Source organism: Thamnophis elegans, chromosome Z, assembly GCF_009769535.1.
Source record: "Thamnophis elegans isolate rThaEle1 chromosome Z, rThaEle1.pri, whole genome shotgun sequence".
Lineage (NCBI taxonomy): Eukaryota > Metazoa > Chordata > Lepidosauria > Squamata > Colubridae > Thamnophis > Thamnophis elegans.
The window spans coordinates 116,170,865-116,183,826 of record NC_045558.1 but is presented as its reverse complement, the minus strand read 5'-3'; the positions used below and the strand labels follow the sequence as shown (position 1 = coordinate 116,183,826).

The 12,962-nt window shown below is 37.7% G+C and overlaps 1 protein-coding gene across 2 annotated transcripts; it reads left to right on the top strand.

The window, feature by feature from the left end:
- Positions 1 to 355: 355 nt before the first annotated feature.
- SPNS1 (sphingolipid transporter 1 (putative)) lies at positions 356 to 11,223 on the top strand. Of its 2 annotated transcripts, none has more exons than XM_032237129.1 (13): positions 356 to 500; positions 1,924 to 2,142; positions 2,462 to 2,527; positions 2,641 to 2,777; positions 3,281 to 3,432; positions 3,656 to 3,722; positions 3,905 to 4,047; positions 6,166 to 6,324; positions 6,532 to 6,721; positions 6,858 to 6,923; positions 7,470 to 7,568; positions 8,324 to 8,495; positions 9,598 to 11,223. In XM_032237129.1, exons 2-13 carry the CDS (start codon positions 1,926 to 1,928, stop codon positions 9,690 to 9,692), a joined length of 1,563 nt encoding a protein of 520 aa, XP_032093020.1. In that variant the 5' UTR covers positions 356 to 500; positions 1,924 to 1,925; the 3' UTR covers positions 9,693 to 11,223. The 2 variants fall into 2 exon arrangements, with proteins under 2 accessions (XP_032093020.1, XP_032093018.1); XM_032237127.1 differs by having other exon boundaries at positions 1,904 to 2,142.
- The last annotated feature ends 1,739 nt before the right edge of the window (positions 11,224 to 12,962 follow it).

The following is a 12,962-nucleotide window of genomic DNA, read 5'->3' as shown; positions in this document are numbered from 1 at the left end:
GAAAGCCAGGGCAAAACTGGTAGTAATAAAGTAAAATGTGATATTTTGTAAATTAGGGCACACTGAATGTCATAGAGACAGTGCGATGCAAGGAAACAGAGCTGGGCAAAAAGCAATACTCCGTAACCATAACAACCAACAAAGACACGAGCCCCGTTGCTCGAGGGGAGAAGTAGGAGGAGCCTGTGCCAGGACTGGTAACGAGAGCAACAGAAACTGACACTTTCCTCTGCTTCTGCCAATGAAAGGGCCCATTCTATTGGTTGTCGCCGAGGCAAATCGCCCCCGCCCTCGGCCGCCGAGGGCTCCGCCTCTCTGAAGAGCTCCGAGTCGCAGCGCGCGAGACGGGGGCGGAAAAGGCGGGGGAAAAAAAGTCATATGATAAGGAAGGTCGTGGTCCCTTTTTTTTCCTCTCAAAGAACTGCCTTTCTTTAAAAAAAAAACAACAAACCACTCACGTGATCTGATCCGGCAGTTCAAACCGAGGGGAGAAAGGCCGGGTAAGTTTGTGGAAGGGGAATATTACATTGAATTTGGAGGTGGAGGGGAGCTTAGCACGCGCTCTTTAAAGAGTTCCTCCCCCAGTTCATTTTGATGGATCATTCTAGGCGAGGATTCACTGATCCTGGGGGGGGGCTCTGGCTGAATTATACCTGCAGGATGAAACCAGCATTTAGGGTTTAGTCGGAGGCAGTTAAGCCTCCCACAATGATTATTGGATATAGTTCGTATTTTGAAAGAATCAGCCTGCCCATCACTGTCTCTTTCCACCCGTGTTTGCCTCCGTTCTTTCGGAAGAGGCCCGAGAGTCTGTTCTTTTCTAAGGAGAGGTGGGGAATGTAGTTGTGTGGGTCATTTCTAACAACAACCCTGTGGATCAGGCTCTCCTATTGAGAACTTTTCTCCCCTCCCCCTCCCCCGCTTTCTTAGAAGCAGACGTGGGTAGAAAAAAATCGGCTGGGAGATACCAGGAATTTGAGGTAGAGTTGGCAAAGATTCCTGGCTCGGTTGCGAAATGAAGGCATCTGCCAAAGGAATTTGCCACTTTCCCCTTTGTTGAATAGAATTCTTGATTGGCCAGGTGTGATTGGACACACACAAAGAATTTGCCTCTGGCTCATAAGCTCTCAGTGTATGTACAAGCAACAAGTCATAATCATACAATACAAATCATCATTAATTAAAGGTACAGCACAGTGATAGTCATGCAAATCTAAGGCAATCAACAAAAATCATAATAGGACACCAAATGAAGGACGTTTAGAATAACTGAGTTAAACTACCTTCCTCATTTGGGTTCTAAATTGATCTGCCTTTAAATAGTAACATTTGTTTTTTCCACCATGCTTCAGTTAATTGACTGATAAAAATTTGTAGATACAATCCTCATAAATCATGGGATACAACTCAATGATAATCATAGGATAGTGCTCACACATGTCTGCCTGACATGTGATGGAAGATTTCATGCCCATGTAGGCCTTACCAGCCATCTGCAGGAACATCGTGGACAGCCTGATAGATGTCAAGGTCCTCTTCAAACACGATGGACGAACATCATCAGTCATAGGATACTAAAACAAATCATAATAGGACACCAAATGAAGGAAGTTTAGGATAACTCTTGAGTTGAAGTAGTTTCCTTGTCTGGGTTCAGTGCTTTTGATAGAATTTGTTTTTCCACCATGCTTGATGGATTGATTGATTGAAGAAAATTTGTAGGGCATCCCACTCACATTTAATGATTCTAGGTGGCTTACAAAAATTGATAGGCCTTGTGGGTTCCCCATTTTAATCTTGTTCTCCTGTAATTCTACAGTTTTGGTAGACCATCTGTTTTTTAAAGTAGATCCTGCATTTCTAAAGTCCATTTCTTCTGTAATTATACATTTTTTTCTTACAGTGGATCTTTCTTATTCCTAGCCATGGGATCGCAGCAGCAATCTTATGCTGATACAGCTCCAATTTTGACCCAGGCAGATGATACTGAAGGTGAAGGAAAAGATGAACCTCAGCCGGAACATATAGGGGAAGAAGAAGTACGGGCCCTGACAGGGATATCCTCTCAACATGCTGGCCTTATTGTGGGTGTACTCTTTTTTATTAATCTACTGAATTACATGGATCGCTTCACTGTGGCTGGTAAGCATAATAGAATGGTAGCTGAAATTTTTCCAGTTTCTTTTTTGAACTGATGAAATAGGTGAAGGTGTGTAACTTTTAAAGCAAAGGTAAATAGATTCTCCCCATTTGTTCCTGGCTTTGGTCCACGGTCCAGATGCGTCATGCACTGGCTATGCCTAGTTTAGTGAAAGGAAAAAAAATTGTGATAGCTCATGTGTTGTCACCATGACAATGTGACTTTGACACAACTGTGTTAGATCATTATGGATGAAATTAATGAAAAGTACTATATTTGTCTCCTCATCTGAAGTTCTGTAATTTTTTTGCCTTGTTTCAGGTGTTCTTCCTGACATTGAGAAGTTTTTTGATATTGATGACAGCAAATCAGGACTGCTACAGACAGGTGAGGGCTGATGCAATAGGCCTTGCTTGTCTTTTCTATCTCCTCTGTAGCCATTTACACAGTTCATATGGAACAGAGGTGGAACATAAAACTCTTTTTCCCTTTCCTAACAGTTTTTATTAGCAGCTACATGGTACTGGCACCTATTTTTGGTTACCTGGGTGATCGTTACAATCGCAAATACCTGATGTGTATAGGAATCTTCTTCTGGTCTATTGTGACTCTAGGGAGCAGTTTCATCCCCAAGCAGGTATTTATCAGGTGTGGAAGAGGGGACTTGTGGTAAATTAAAATTATGGGGATGGGAAAATTGAATATATATAGCATTCTCCAAAAATTCTTCTTGAAATTCTGCATTTTCAAGTTATGAAATCTTTCTAATAGGCTTAGTGATGAGGAATTTCATACCTTCAATTGCACAAAGTTTTATAGCAGGCAATGAAGGGGGGAATTAACCCTCTGGCTAGTGCTGTTTTCAAGTAGTTACATTTTTTTTGCTCTCTTTTAATCAAACCTCAAATAAACTATCAAAATTAGAAATAAATCTTTCTAAGGTTTCCTGTTTTATTGCTGAAAGCACCTTTGTTTTAAGTAAGCAATAAATAAATAAGTAAATAAAATCTGAATTGAGTTAAAATATTTAACTCATAGCTCACAGCCAGAAGTTTCAAGGTTCCTATTGAGGGTATTCTAGATTTAAAGCTTATGTCTGCTTCTATATTTTTCATACACTGTTTTTTATCTCCTCTTCAGTTCTTCTGGATGTTGCTACTTACACGAGGCCTAGTGGGTGTGGGAGAGGCTAGCTATTCAACTATTGCCCCCACCATTATTGCTGACCTGTATTTGGGTGACCGGAGATCCCGCATGCTTAGCATCTTCTACTTTGCTATACCTGTAGGCAGGTGGGAACATCCTGTGCTCTATATTTGGAGGGAGAATAAAAAGATGGATTTTTAACCAGAGATCTTTGTTGAAAATCAAGAACTAACATTACATTATACAACTTGCATATCCATATCCTAAAAGACTTAAGCTGATAAAAGTGTTAACTGGCTTTGGTGAAAGAGTATAGAATCTATACTGTCAGAGTATAGATTTGAATGCTTTCCTGATTTTCTTTTACAGTGGACTGGGTTATATTGTGGGGTCGAAGGTGAAAGATGTGGCTGATGATTGGCATTGGGCTTTGCGGGTAAGTATAATTTATAACTACTTTAGTTAATGTTTATTGTTTTGTTAAAAATCTTTTTAAATCTAATTCTGAAACTTCTTTTTACCCAAAGTTAGACAGCAGCCTGTTCTCCAGTCATTCACATATATTTTTCTGTTTTCAGAGTGTTTCACATTGGATTTTTTTTCTTATGTCCCCCTCAGGTGACTCCAGGTTTGGGAGCATTAGCTTTGCTATTATTGATAACTGTGGTGCGTGAACCACCCCGAGGAGCTGTAGAGACGCGCACTGATGCCCCTCTTCATTACACTTCATGGACAGCTGATTTGAGAGCCCTGAGCCACAAGTGAGTTATGTGACAGAAAGAGATCTTGCTTCTCTGTTTTTCCCCCTGAATTACCTTCTAGCCTTTGTTTTAATGGTTCAAGCGAAAATACTGATAAATGAGAGTTAAAAAAAGCTTTTCATAACTTGTAGGATAAGCAGAAGTGACATGAAATTTTGTCCCTCCACGTAAAAGGGCTAGTGTCGAGGGCTGGATCACTGACATTTCTCTGAGAAACCACTTGGTTTGTATTATTTTAAAGAAAAGAAGTTCAGTATGAAATTTACAGGCTGACAGAGAACAACAGATTATTATGGTAGTAATCTGGTAGTCTTGGTAGGAGATTTCTAGAAAATATCTGGCCAAGGAACTAGACATTTGTGTGTAGATTGCAGAGTATTAGATATTTTTTTATAATTACTAGGGAAGTGCTAACTACTTTGGTGTAGTGGTTAAGGTATTGGCTTAGAAACTGGGATACTACTAGTTTAAGGTCTCCCTTATCCATGAAAGCCTGCTAGGTGAATTTGGCCCAGTCACTCAGATCAGCTCATCTTACAGGGTTGTTTTGGAGTAAATGGGAAGGAGTAAAGTTATGTTCATCAACTTGAGTTATACATTAAAAATGTATATATATGAGATAGAATAATAGCGGGGAAGTGATGATTACTATAGGAGACTAGTGTGTGGATACTATTTTTGATGTTTTATTAGTATGAAGGTAAAGAGCTTTTTAGCAGATTTGTGATTTTGTTAACACCAATCTTGACAGACACGGTTGGCAAATAAGTTGTAAGAGATGTTGGGTGTGACATCGACTGAGTTTCCTCTGCAATGAAACTAGGACAGCAAGTCAATATGGAAACTGGTCTTGCCTTAGCTCTTGATTTATAATTTAAAACCTTGGGTTAAATATCATCAGTAGGGTGGTTTTCTAAAAAAATGAGCTGTGTTAATACTTCTGCTAAACTCTTTTTGTTTAACTATGATAGGTGAATAAACCACAATAGACAGGTCCCTAAAACAAGCCATATTTTGGCTTAGCCTGTTATATACATTTAATTCATGGAGTTTGCACATTATATTAAGCCACAATGTAGGATTTGCTTAATAAATACTTGAATTCAATGAGATTTATTCAATAAACGATGACTAAAAAATTCTGGTAGAATAGGAAGCATTACGGGGGTTCCTAGTGTTCTTTTAAATAATCTAATTCAATACTTTGATGGGGTTAGGATTTGTTTGTCTCTAATCTAATGAATTTGTATAGGTAACACTGCAGGAGAGAGGGAGACAGGGATGCCAGGGTCAGAAATGTTAGCTTACAATATCTCTGCAGTTAGATAATGCTTATCAGCCTTGTGCTATTCACGTAGCAAGTTGATTACTCATGGCCTAAGATAGTGCTTCCCAAATCTTACCCAAAATTGAGTAAAAGCAATTTTTATTTAGGTAAGGATAAATGAACCAATTACCCATCACAACAGGGATATTTAAATTCACTTAAAATTGCAATTTTTATTAAAATATATTTGAAAATCTCCCAAAGTATTCTTATTGAGATGAAAATTGATTGAATTACCAGTGATACTTTGTTGAAGTGACATAAAGATTATTCAATGATACTGTTTGCCTGGAGTCCTGGTTAACTGATGATGTTACTTAATTGGGTAATGAAATGTCTGCAAGCAAACAACCAAGTGCTACACAATCCAATCCCGAGCTACATATGTTCTCTTCTATTGATTTTACAATAGATAGTTCTCAACTATTCATTCAGCAACCATTTCAAATTTCAGTGGTGCTGAAGGAACTTAAAACTGGTCCTTGAATTTCAATAAGGCTTTCTAAGTGGTATCGGGTAATGCAGGGACAAGTTTGGGAAACACTGACCTAAGATATATACCATCAGAAAGCTGCCATATATGACTTCTAACAAGGCTGTGTCATCTATAGTCATTTCTTGGACAATTTGTGACTCAGTTGTAAATCATTACTTATAAACACATAGAAGTATTCTGTTGAGATGACGGATCTGACAGTTCAGATCTGTTATCGTTTGGTTCTGGGAATCCAGAAGGCTATAGTACATGCTGACATTATTTATTTCTTTCTTTCTGTCCCCTGATTGGCCAGCCGTAGCTTCGTGTTATCATCATTAGGATTCACAGCTGTGGCATTTGTAACAGGATCCCTAGCATTGTGGGCACCTGCATTTCTGTACCGCTCACGGTTGGCCACCGGAAATCTCCCACCTTGCCCTAGTGGTAAGGTTTGTCATGAAGACTCTGACAGGTGAGTTAACAATGAGAACTGTCTTGTGTCTTGATTTCTAGTTTAGTTAATTTTCTTGGTCTCTTTTGAAGAATATCTTGACAACTCATTTCTGAGTTCTTTAAATCCTTTATATGGCTTTTGAAAAGATTCCAACATGCTGGTTATTTAACCATTTTGAACCATTTCTGAAGAGCCTCACCAGTCCATATGTAATTATCTCTGCAGCCTCATCTTTGGCATTATCACTTGTGTGACTGGTGTCCTGGGCGTTACTGCTGGAGTGGAGATTTCAAGACGCTGGCATCGCATCAATCCCCGTGCTGATCCCCTGGTGTGCGCTATTGGACTGCTTGGCTCTGCCCCCTTCCTGTTCCTGGCTGTCGTCTTTGCTCAGCAGAGCATTGTTGCCACTTACGTGAGTTTCTTAAGTTTCTCCTTGACCTTAATATAATAGTTGGGGGCACAAGAAAGGGCATTTCTGTGTATGGCACTTCATGAAAAATATCTTTTAAAAATACAACAAAATGATTCTTCTTCATTCTTCCTTGTAGGTATTTATTTTTATTGGTGAAATCCTCCTTTCCCTCAACTGGGCCATAGTGGCAGACATGCTTCTGGTAAGATAATGGGGAAGGGAAAACACATACATTTGCTCAAAAAACAGGGTCTGAGAGTTGGAAATTAATAGCACGAGTGCAGGCCTTTTAAGTAGAAATAGAGAAACAATCAGCAGTAGAATTATATCACTAGTAACTGTTCTATCCTACAGGACCTCTGATAGTTCATGTGACCAATCTCTGATATTTTGTTCCCTTCTCCCTAGATAATGTTGCAGAAAGGTTCATCATTGAATCTGTGTTTGTTTAATTGCCTCATACCTTAATGGCAGCAACACCAATCCTATCCACCTTTCTTGGCTTTCCCTCCTTCTGACAAGAAGTCGAGTAGCTAGTGGCCCCAAGCCTGTAGAATCAAACTCCCTGCCCCTCCTTTATTTGTTTGTTTATTAAATTTATTTGCTACCCATCTCAGTATGGGGTTATTTAGGTAGCTTACAACAATAAAAAGGAAAAAAAAGATAAACAATTATAGCTTTATTCTGCAGTCACTTGATATTTCTTGACAAAGCGTATCAAATAAAATATCCCCTTTTCTCTTTGCAGTATGTTGTCATCCCAACTCGGCGTTCTACAGCTGAAGCTTTTCAGATTCTGTTGTCCCATCTTCTGGGGGATGCAGGGAGCCCTTATCTTATTGGTTTGGTAAGCATTTGGATATAAGGCTTAGGCTGGAGATGTAGAACTGATATTCCTGTCGTCTGTTCCACCTCCTAAGCAGCTTCTCTCCCACCACCCCATTCTTTCTCCCAATTAGTGCAGTCCTTACCAAATCAAAACAGTTCACAAAACCTCTTGCAGCTACCTGAATTCCAGGTTCTCCTTGTAATTCCTTTTCAAGTTAAAAGTAAGCATTCCAGCACAGCTTTGCATTATAACGTCCCTAGGACTGTAAGGCCACTGCAGATGCTAGGTTTGAGGATTGTAATTAATACATAAGATTAAAGAACGTCACATTCATATGTGTCTTTAAACCAATGGTTTTGTTCTTGAGACAGTGTAGATTCCATACCCATTTTTGTATAGAGATATCTAACAATGTTTCTTTTCTTCAAAATGTGAGATTTAATTGAAAACTTGTGTGGAACTGCTGTTCTAAAACCATGTTTACTTCTTTTGCATTTTTATTTTTTTTTATTTTTTATTTTTATTTTGTGTCAGTAGGCTGCTATTGTTCAGACTTCAGATATGGAGTAACTGAATTTCATGAAATGAAATTCTTATTTTCATATTTACCATGCAAAGGAAAAATAAACTATGGTGTGGGCCTGTTTTGCTATTTATTTCAAGTGGGATGAAATAGCAAGAGAAGAAATAAATAACAATATTTATCTCCTGAAGACTTTCCTTAGGGAAATTACCTAATCAATTGCATTATTATTATTAATATTTTTTCATAGATTAGTGACCGAATCCAGAGTGATCGCCCAGTTTCATTGCTATCACAGTTTCGAAGCCTGGAATATGCACTTATGGTCTGCAGCTTTGTAGGTGTTATCGGTGGTGGTTTCTTCCTAGCTACTGCTTGTTTCATTCAGGCAGATCGTAAACGGACAGAGCTGTATGCACAAGGTAAAACATTTTTCCTCTACCATCTCCAGAGTTGGAATTAATGCCTCAAGAATTCAGGCTGTGTCTAAATTCAGTGCTGTGTTACAAAAGCACGTGCTTTTGTGACACAGGTGTATACCCTTCGGTTTTATTGTATATCACACATAAAGGAGGCAGTGCTAGAAGTGCAAAAATGAATCAACTATCCTGAAATGTTGTATGTTTGAGAACATTTTCAATGTGGGTTCCTCAGGAGAGAGTCGCTAGTATTGAATACTATGCCCTGGAAGCATTCTTAACCTTGGACATTTCACAGATGCTCCAGACCAAGCTTTCCTCAAAATCTATAATCACATGAATATATTTTCTCTTCTTTTTTGCACTGTCTTCATGCCTAGTTCCCTATTTTATCTACTTTGTCCTTTTTACTTTTTTCCCTTCTTTCTCTTTTTTGTGTATTTCTTTGTTTCCATTCTTTTTCTTTTTCTTAAAAATTCTGAAAGAGGGAAGAAAACAACTTAGCTCAAATGCTTCCACTTGCAACTATTGAAGCAGTAGCCCCAGAACAAGGGTAATGCCAGGGCGCTCAGAATTGCTGTACAGATAGTTTTTGACTTGTGACCAGAACTGGAACTAGAATTTTCTTTGCTAAGCAAGGTGGTTAAGTGAATCACACCCAATTTTCATCACTTTTTTGTGATGGTTAAGTTGATCGTTTCAGTTGTTAATTGAATCATACAGTCATTAAGTGAATCTGACTCCCAACCCCTTTTTTTAATCATTTAGTGTATGGCACCCTGGGACGCTACAACGGTTGTAAATGCCACTGCCCAGATTTTGATCATGTCACAAGGGATGCTCAGACAGTTTGTGAGGACCAGTCATAAGTGGCTTTTTTCAATGCCTTTGTAAGGTTTGAACAGTTGACCAAATTGTTGTAAATCAAGGACTACCTGTATATGGCAACATGTAGCTATGTGAAGGAAATAAGGGAAGACAATAGCACTGAAAAATAGGAAAGAGAGCACTGACATATGACATTCTCCTTTCAGAATCTTGTCCTCTTTAGACAAGACCCTCCCCTGTGAAGGTGGACCTTAACATGCTCCTTTCCTCACTCCAGGTCAATTGCAGGAGTCTTTGGAAGGAGAGGACCGTATCGTTGTTCCTCAGCGTGGGCGATCAACAAAAGTTCCTGTCTCCAGTGTCCTTATCTGAAGTCTCATCTTCATCCTGCTTCAGTTTTGGAAACTTGAACAGATTTGTATATTTGGCAGTTAAGGAAACAGAGAGAGAGAAAGAAAGAGAGAGAGAGAGAGAGAGAGAGAGAGAGAGAGAGACTCTTAAAGGCACCAAGGCAGGGATTATGGACAACAGGAAATGAAATCACAATTTTTTGCTATGTATACAGGACATTTTTTATAAATCACAAACACTATTTAGAATTATGTGGCATTTCTCAGATGAATGAGGATGAAATAGTAAAAACATATCCCCTACTTAATTTCCAACTTTTATTTGAATGATTTTATTTTTATTTCATTTAATTTTTTTCCTACATTGTAAAATTCAAAGCAACTTGTAAAAGGTTTATAAAGAAAAAAACTGAAAAGATCAATCTTCAATAGCCTTGGGTTTTAAGAAAAACAGAATCTTCCAGACCACATCTATGCGAAAGTACAAAGGCTTTTATTTGTAGTCTCTCTGCCTTCATATGTTTTTTCAAGAATGTTTGGATGTTGTCTCTCTTTTTACAATCCTCTAAATATACTGATAGGAACTGACCATCTAGATGCCCCCTGCTTTCTTTTCTTTTCAGGAGAAAACCAATATTCATAACAAACTCAGTGTTAGGAGGGACTCTTTAAAAAAAAGCACGCTATAATGTGTCAGTTATCTTTACTTGAGAAGCTAAAAAGATTTGCATTTCATCATTGTCAACTTCTAAAGTATGAAAACTTGCATGAAAAAATGTTACATAAATGGTTGTAGCCTCAGACTTCTATTTAATATTTTTGTTCCTAACATCGTTGCTGTGGAACATTGGAATGAAGATGGGGAAGGCTTGGATTATTGATACTTTGTTTTGTACAACCAAATCTTGTTTTTTTTCCTACCACCCATCGAGGAACTTATCTGTGATGACTACTTTCAGCTCCCTTTCCTATTTTTCAATGCTTACTGCTTTTTATTATTTGTGGTTCTGCTGGCATCTGGCTTCTACTCCTGGCGTTGTGCAGAGGTTTGTTTGTCACTTTGAAGTGCTTATAACGTAGTTGCTAGCTGCATTTTACATAAATTTACCTTGAGGAGAAGAAGCTTAAATAAAAAGGCTTCCTGCAAAGACATCTGTGAAAGAAAGTGGTTGCACTTTAAGTATAAGTGGGTTTTTATTAATTTGTAATGTAAATGGATTATAACCATTTCGGTTCATTTCAGTGTGCTTCAATGTAAAATCAGATTGTAAAATGAGTTGTAATTGAAATTATTTTTCCTGATCTGATAGCTTACAAATATTTTGAATTAAGCTCAACCCCTAGCCGTACTGACTGATTATTATGGTAGAGCAATAACATTAAGGCCACTAGTGTGGCAAGTCTCTCTTAAACTGATGTTACAGTCTGCAGCTTTTGCCTACAGATTTCATTCCTTTTTTGTTCTGTCACCTGTGTTGAATACAATTATTTCTTCATTCATCTGAAAAAAGTGGGCTTTGGCTTGTGCCACAATAAATTAATTCATTTTTGAATTTTTTTGAGGAGCCGTTATTAATTTACATTAGTGGTTTCTTTTTCTCAGATACTAGAGGTGGGAATAATTTGTAATCAGATTAGATGAGATAACTTTTTTAACAGCATGAATTTGCAAATTCTTCAAGGCAAAACCATATGGAATTTCGTCTGATAGCAAATGTAAAAATTGTATGATTATGTGCTTTGACTGCTTTTGTATATAAAACAGATCTTTGGAGTAGTAAAAGCATGATTGGAATACAGTATGTGGAGGCAATATCTACTGAGATCATAGCAGGATATTGTCTCTCCCTTGGGCAACCCAGATAGAAAACCAAGACAGATTAGCAACATAATTTAAGCATTCAATAGCAATAGCACTTAGACTTAGGTATTGCTTCATGGTGCTTTAAAGTCCTCTCTGAGTGGTTTACAGAATCAGCATATTGCCCCCCAATAATCTGGATCTTTATTTTACCAACCTCGGAAGAATGGAAGGCTGAGTCAACCTTGAGCCCATCAGTTTTGAACTGCATTCCAACCAATGTGCTACCAGGCCTCAGGTCCAAAATAATATTTTCCTTAATGCAGATTTTAGTATAATGTTTGACTTGTTAACCATTTATCACTTTTGAAATTTTTTTCAGTTTGAATGCTGTCTTGACCTTCCTTTGGTAGCTTGAACTTGAAAGTCAACGTTAATTTTACAGTTGCTTGGTGAATCTTTTACATGAACCATGATCATTGTGGCTTGCTGTTTTGAATTTCAGGTGGGGTGGGAGAGAAGGGAAAAGCACAGAATGACACGTGTAAATAGCTACTACAAGATTGGTGCAGAAATAGGAGGATACGATTAGTAAGAATGTTTCTGGATTTGCAGTTTGGTGTTGTATGGTGCAAGTAAGAAGCAGCATAGCGTTTCAATCCTGGTAAGTACAACTTTTTTACTGAGCTCACTGATACATAAAGTCTTATGAAGCAGTCTGCTGTTTGCAGACTTTATATGCAGTAATCAGAAATTCATAAAGCTTTTCCTGGACTGAACCAATTGTGGATATTAGAGGGAGGTGCATGCTAAAAAGTCATTATTCATGTAGCATAATATCAAATTAAAAGAAGACAAAGACAGCTCTTCAAAGAATTTAAAAAGTTACTATAGACAGCTCTTGTGTCTATCCCATTCTCATAAGTAAATGACACTCTTTAAAAAAAGTTGGATAGTGTGGAGAAAGCCTTTTATATTTAAAAAATAAGCAATGATAGGAGAGGATATAATTTTCTTCCTCTGCGTTGGGATTTTTTTATGCAAAGAACAGACTTACTATGATCACTTCGTATACATGAGTAAAATATATGTATTAATAAAACATAAAGCTGCTTTATCATCTTTACTTTGTTGTTTCTTGTCTTGATTTCACTGTGTACCAGAAGACTTTTTTCTGAAATCTGTAATCGTTTCTCTTCCATTGCTCAAAATGTAGAGTCCAGGATTTAATGCCAATGATCATATAAACTTGGCCTTTGTTCTTACAGCCATACCTTGATAAAATGATTCTTGTATTCATATATAATCTGTCTCTTAAACATTTTGCCTCAGAATTCTTTATGGGTTAGATTCCTATCTGAATATTTCTCAAATAACTTTGTGTCTACCGCTGCTATCATTGCTATCCTATACAAGGAGGTCCTGAACTTTATTTGAAAACCTGTTTATTTTATCCATCCAATATAACATCTGATTGAAGCAGGAAGAAAA

Bases quoted from the DNA above. Each gene is read 5' to 3' on its own strand.
- SPNS1 (XM_032237129.1), top strand. From the start codon at position 1,926: ATGGGATCGCAGCAGCAATCTTATGCTGATACAGCTCCAATTTTGACC. The intron at 2,528-2,640 runs GTGAGGGCTGAT...CTTTCCTAACAG, and splicing joins ATCAGGACTGCTACAGACAG to TTTTTATTAGCAGCTACATG. The intron at 2,778-3,280 runs GTATTTATCAGG...TCTCCTCTTCAG, and splicing joins GCAGTTTCATCCCCAAGCAG to TTCTTCTGGATGTTGCTACT.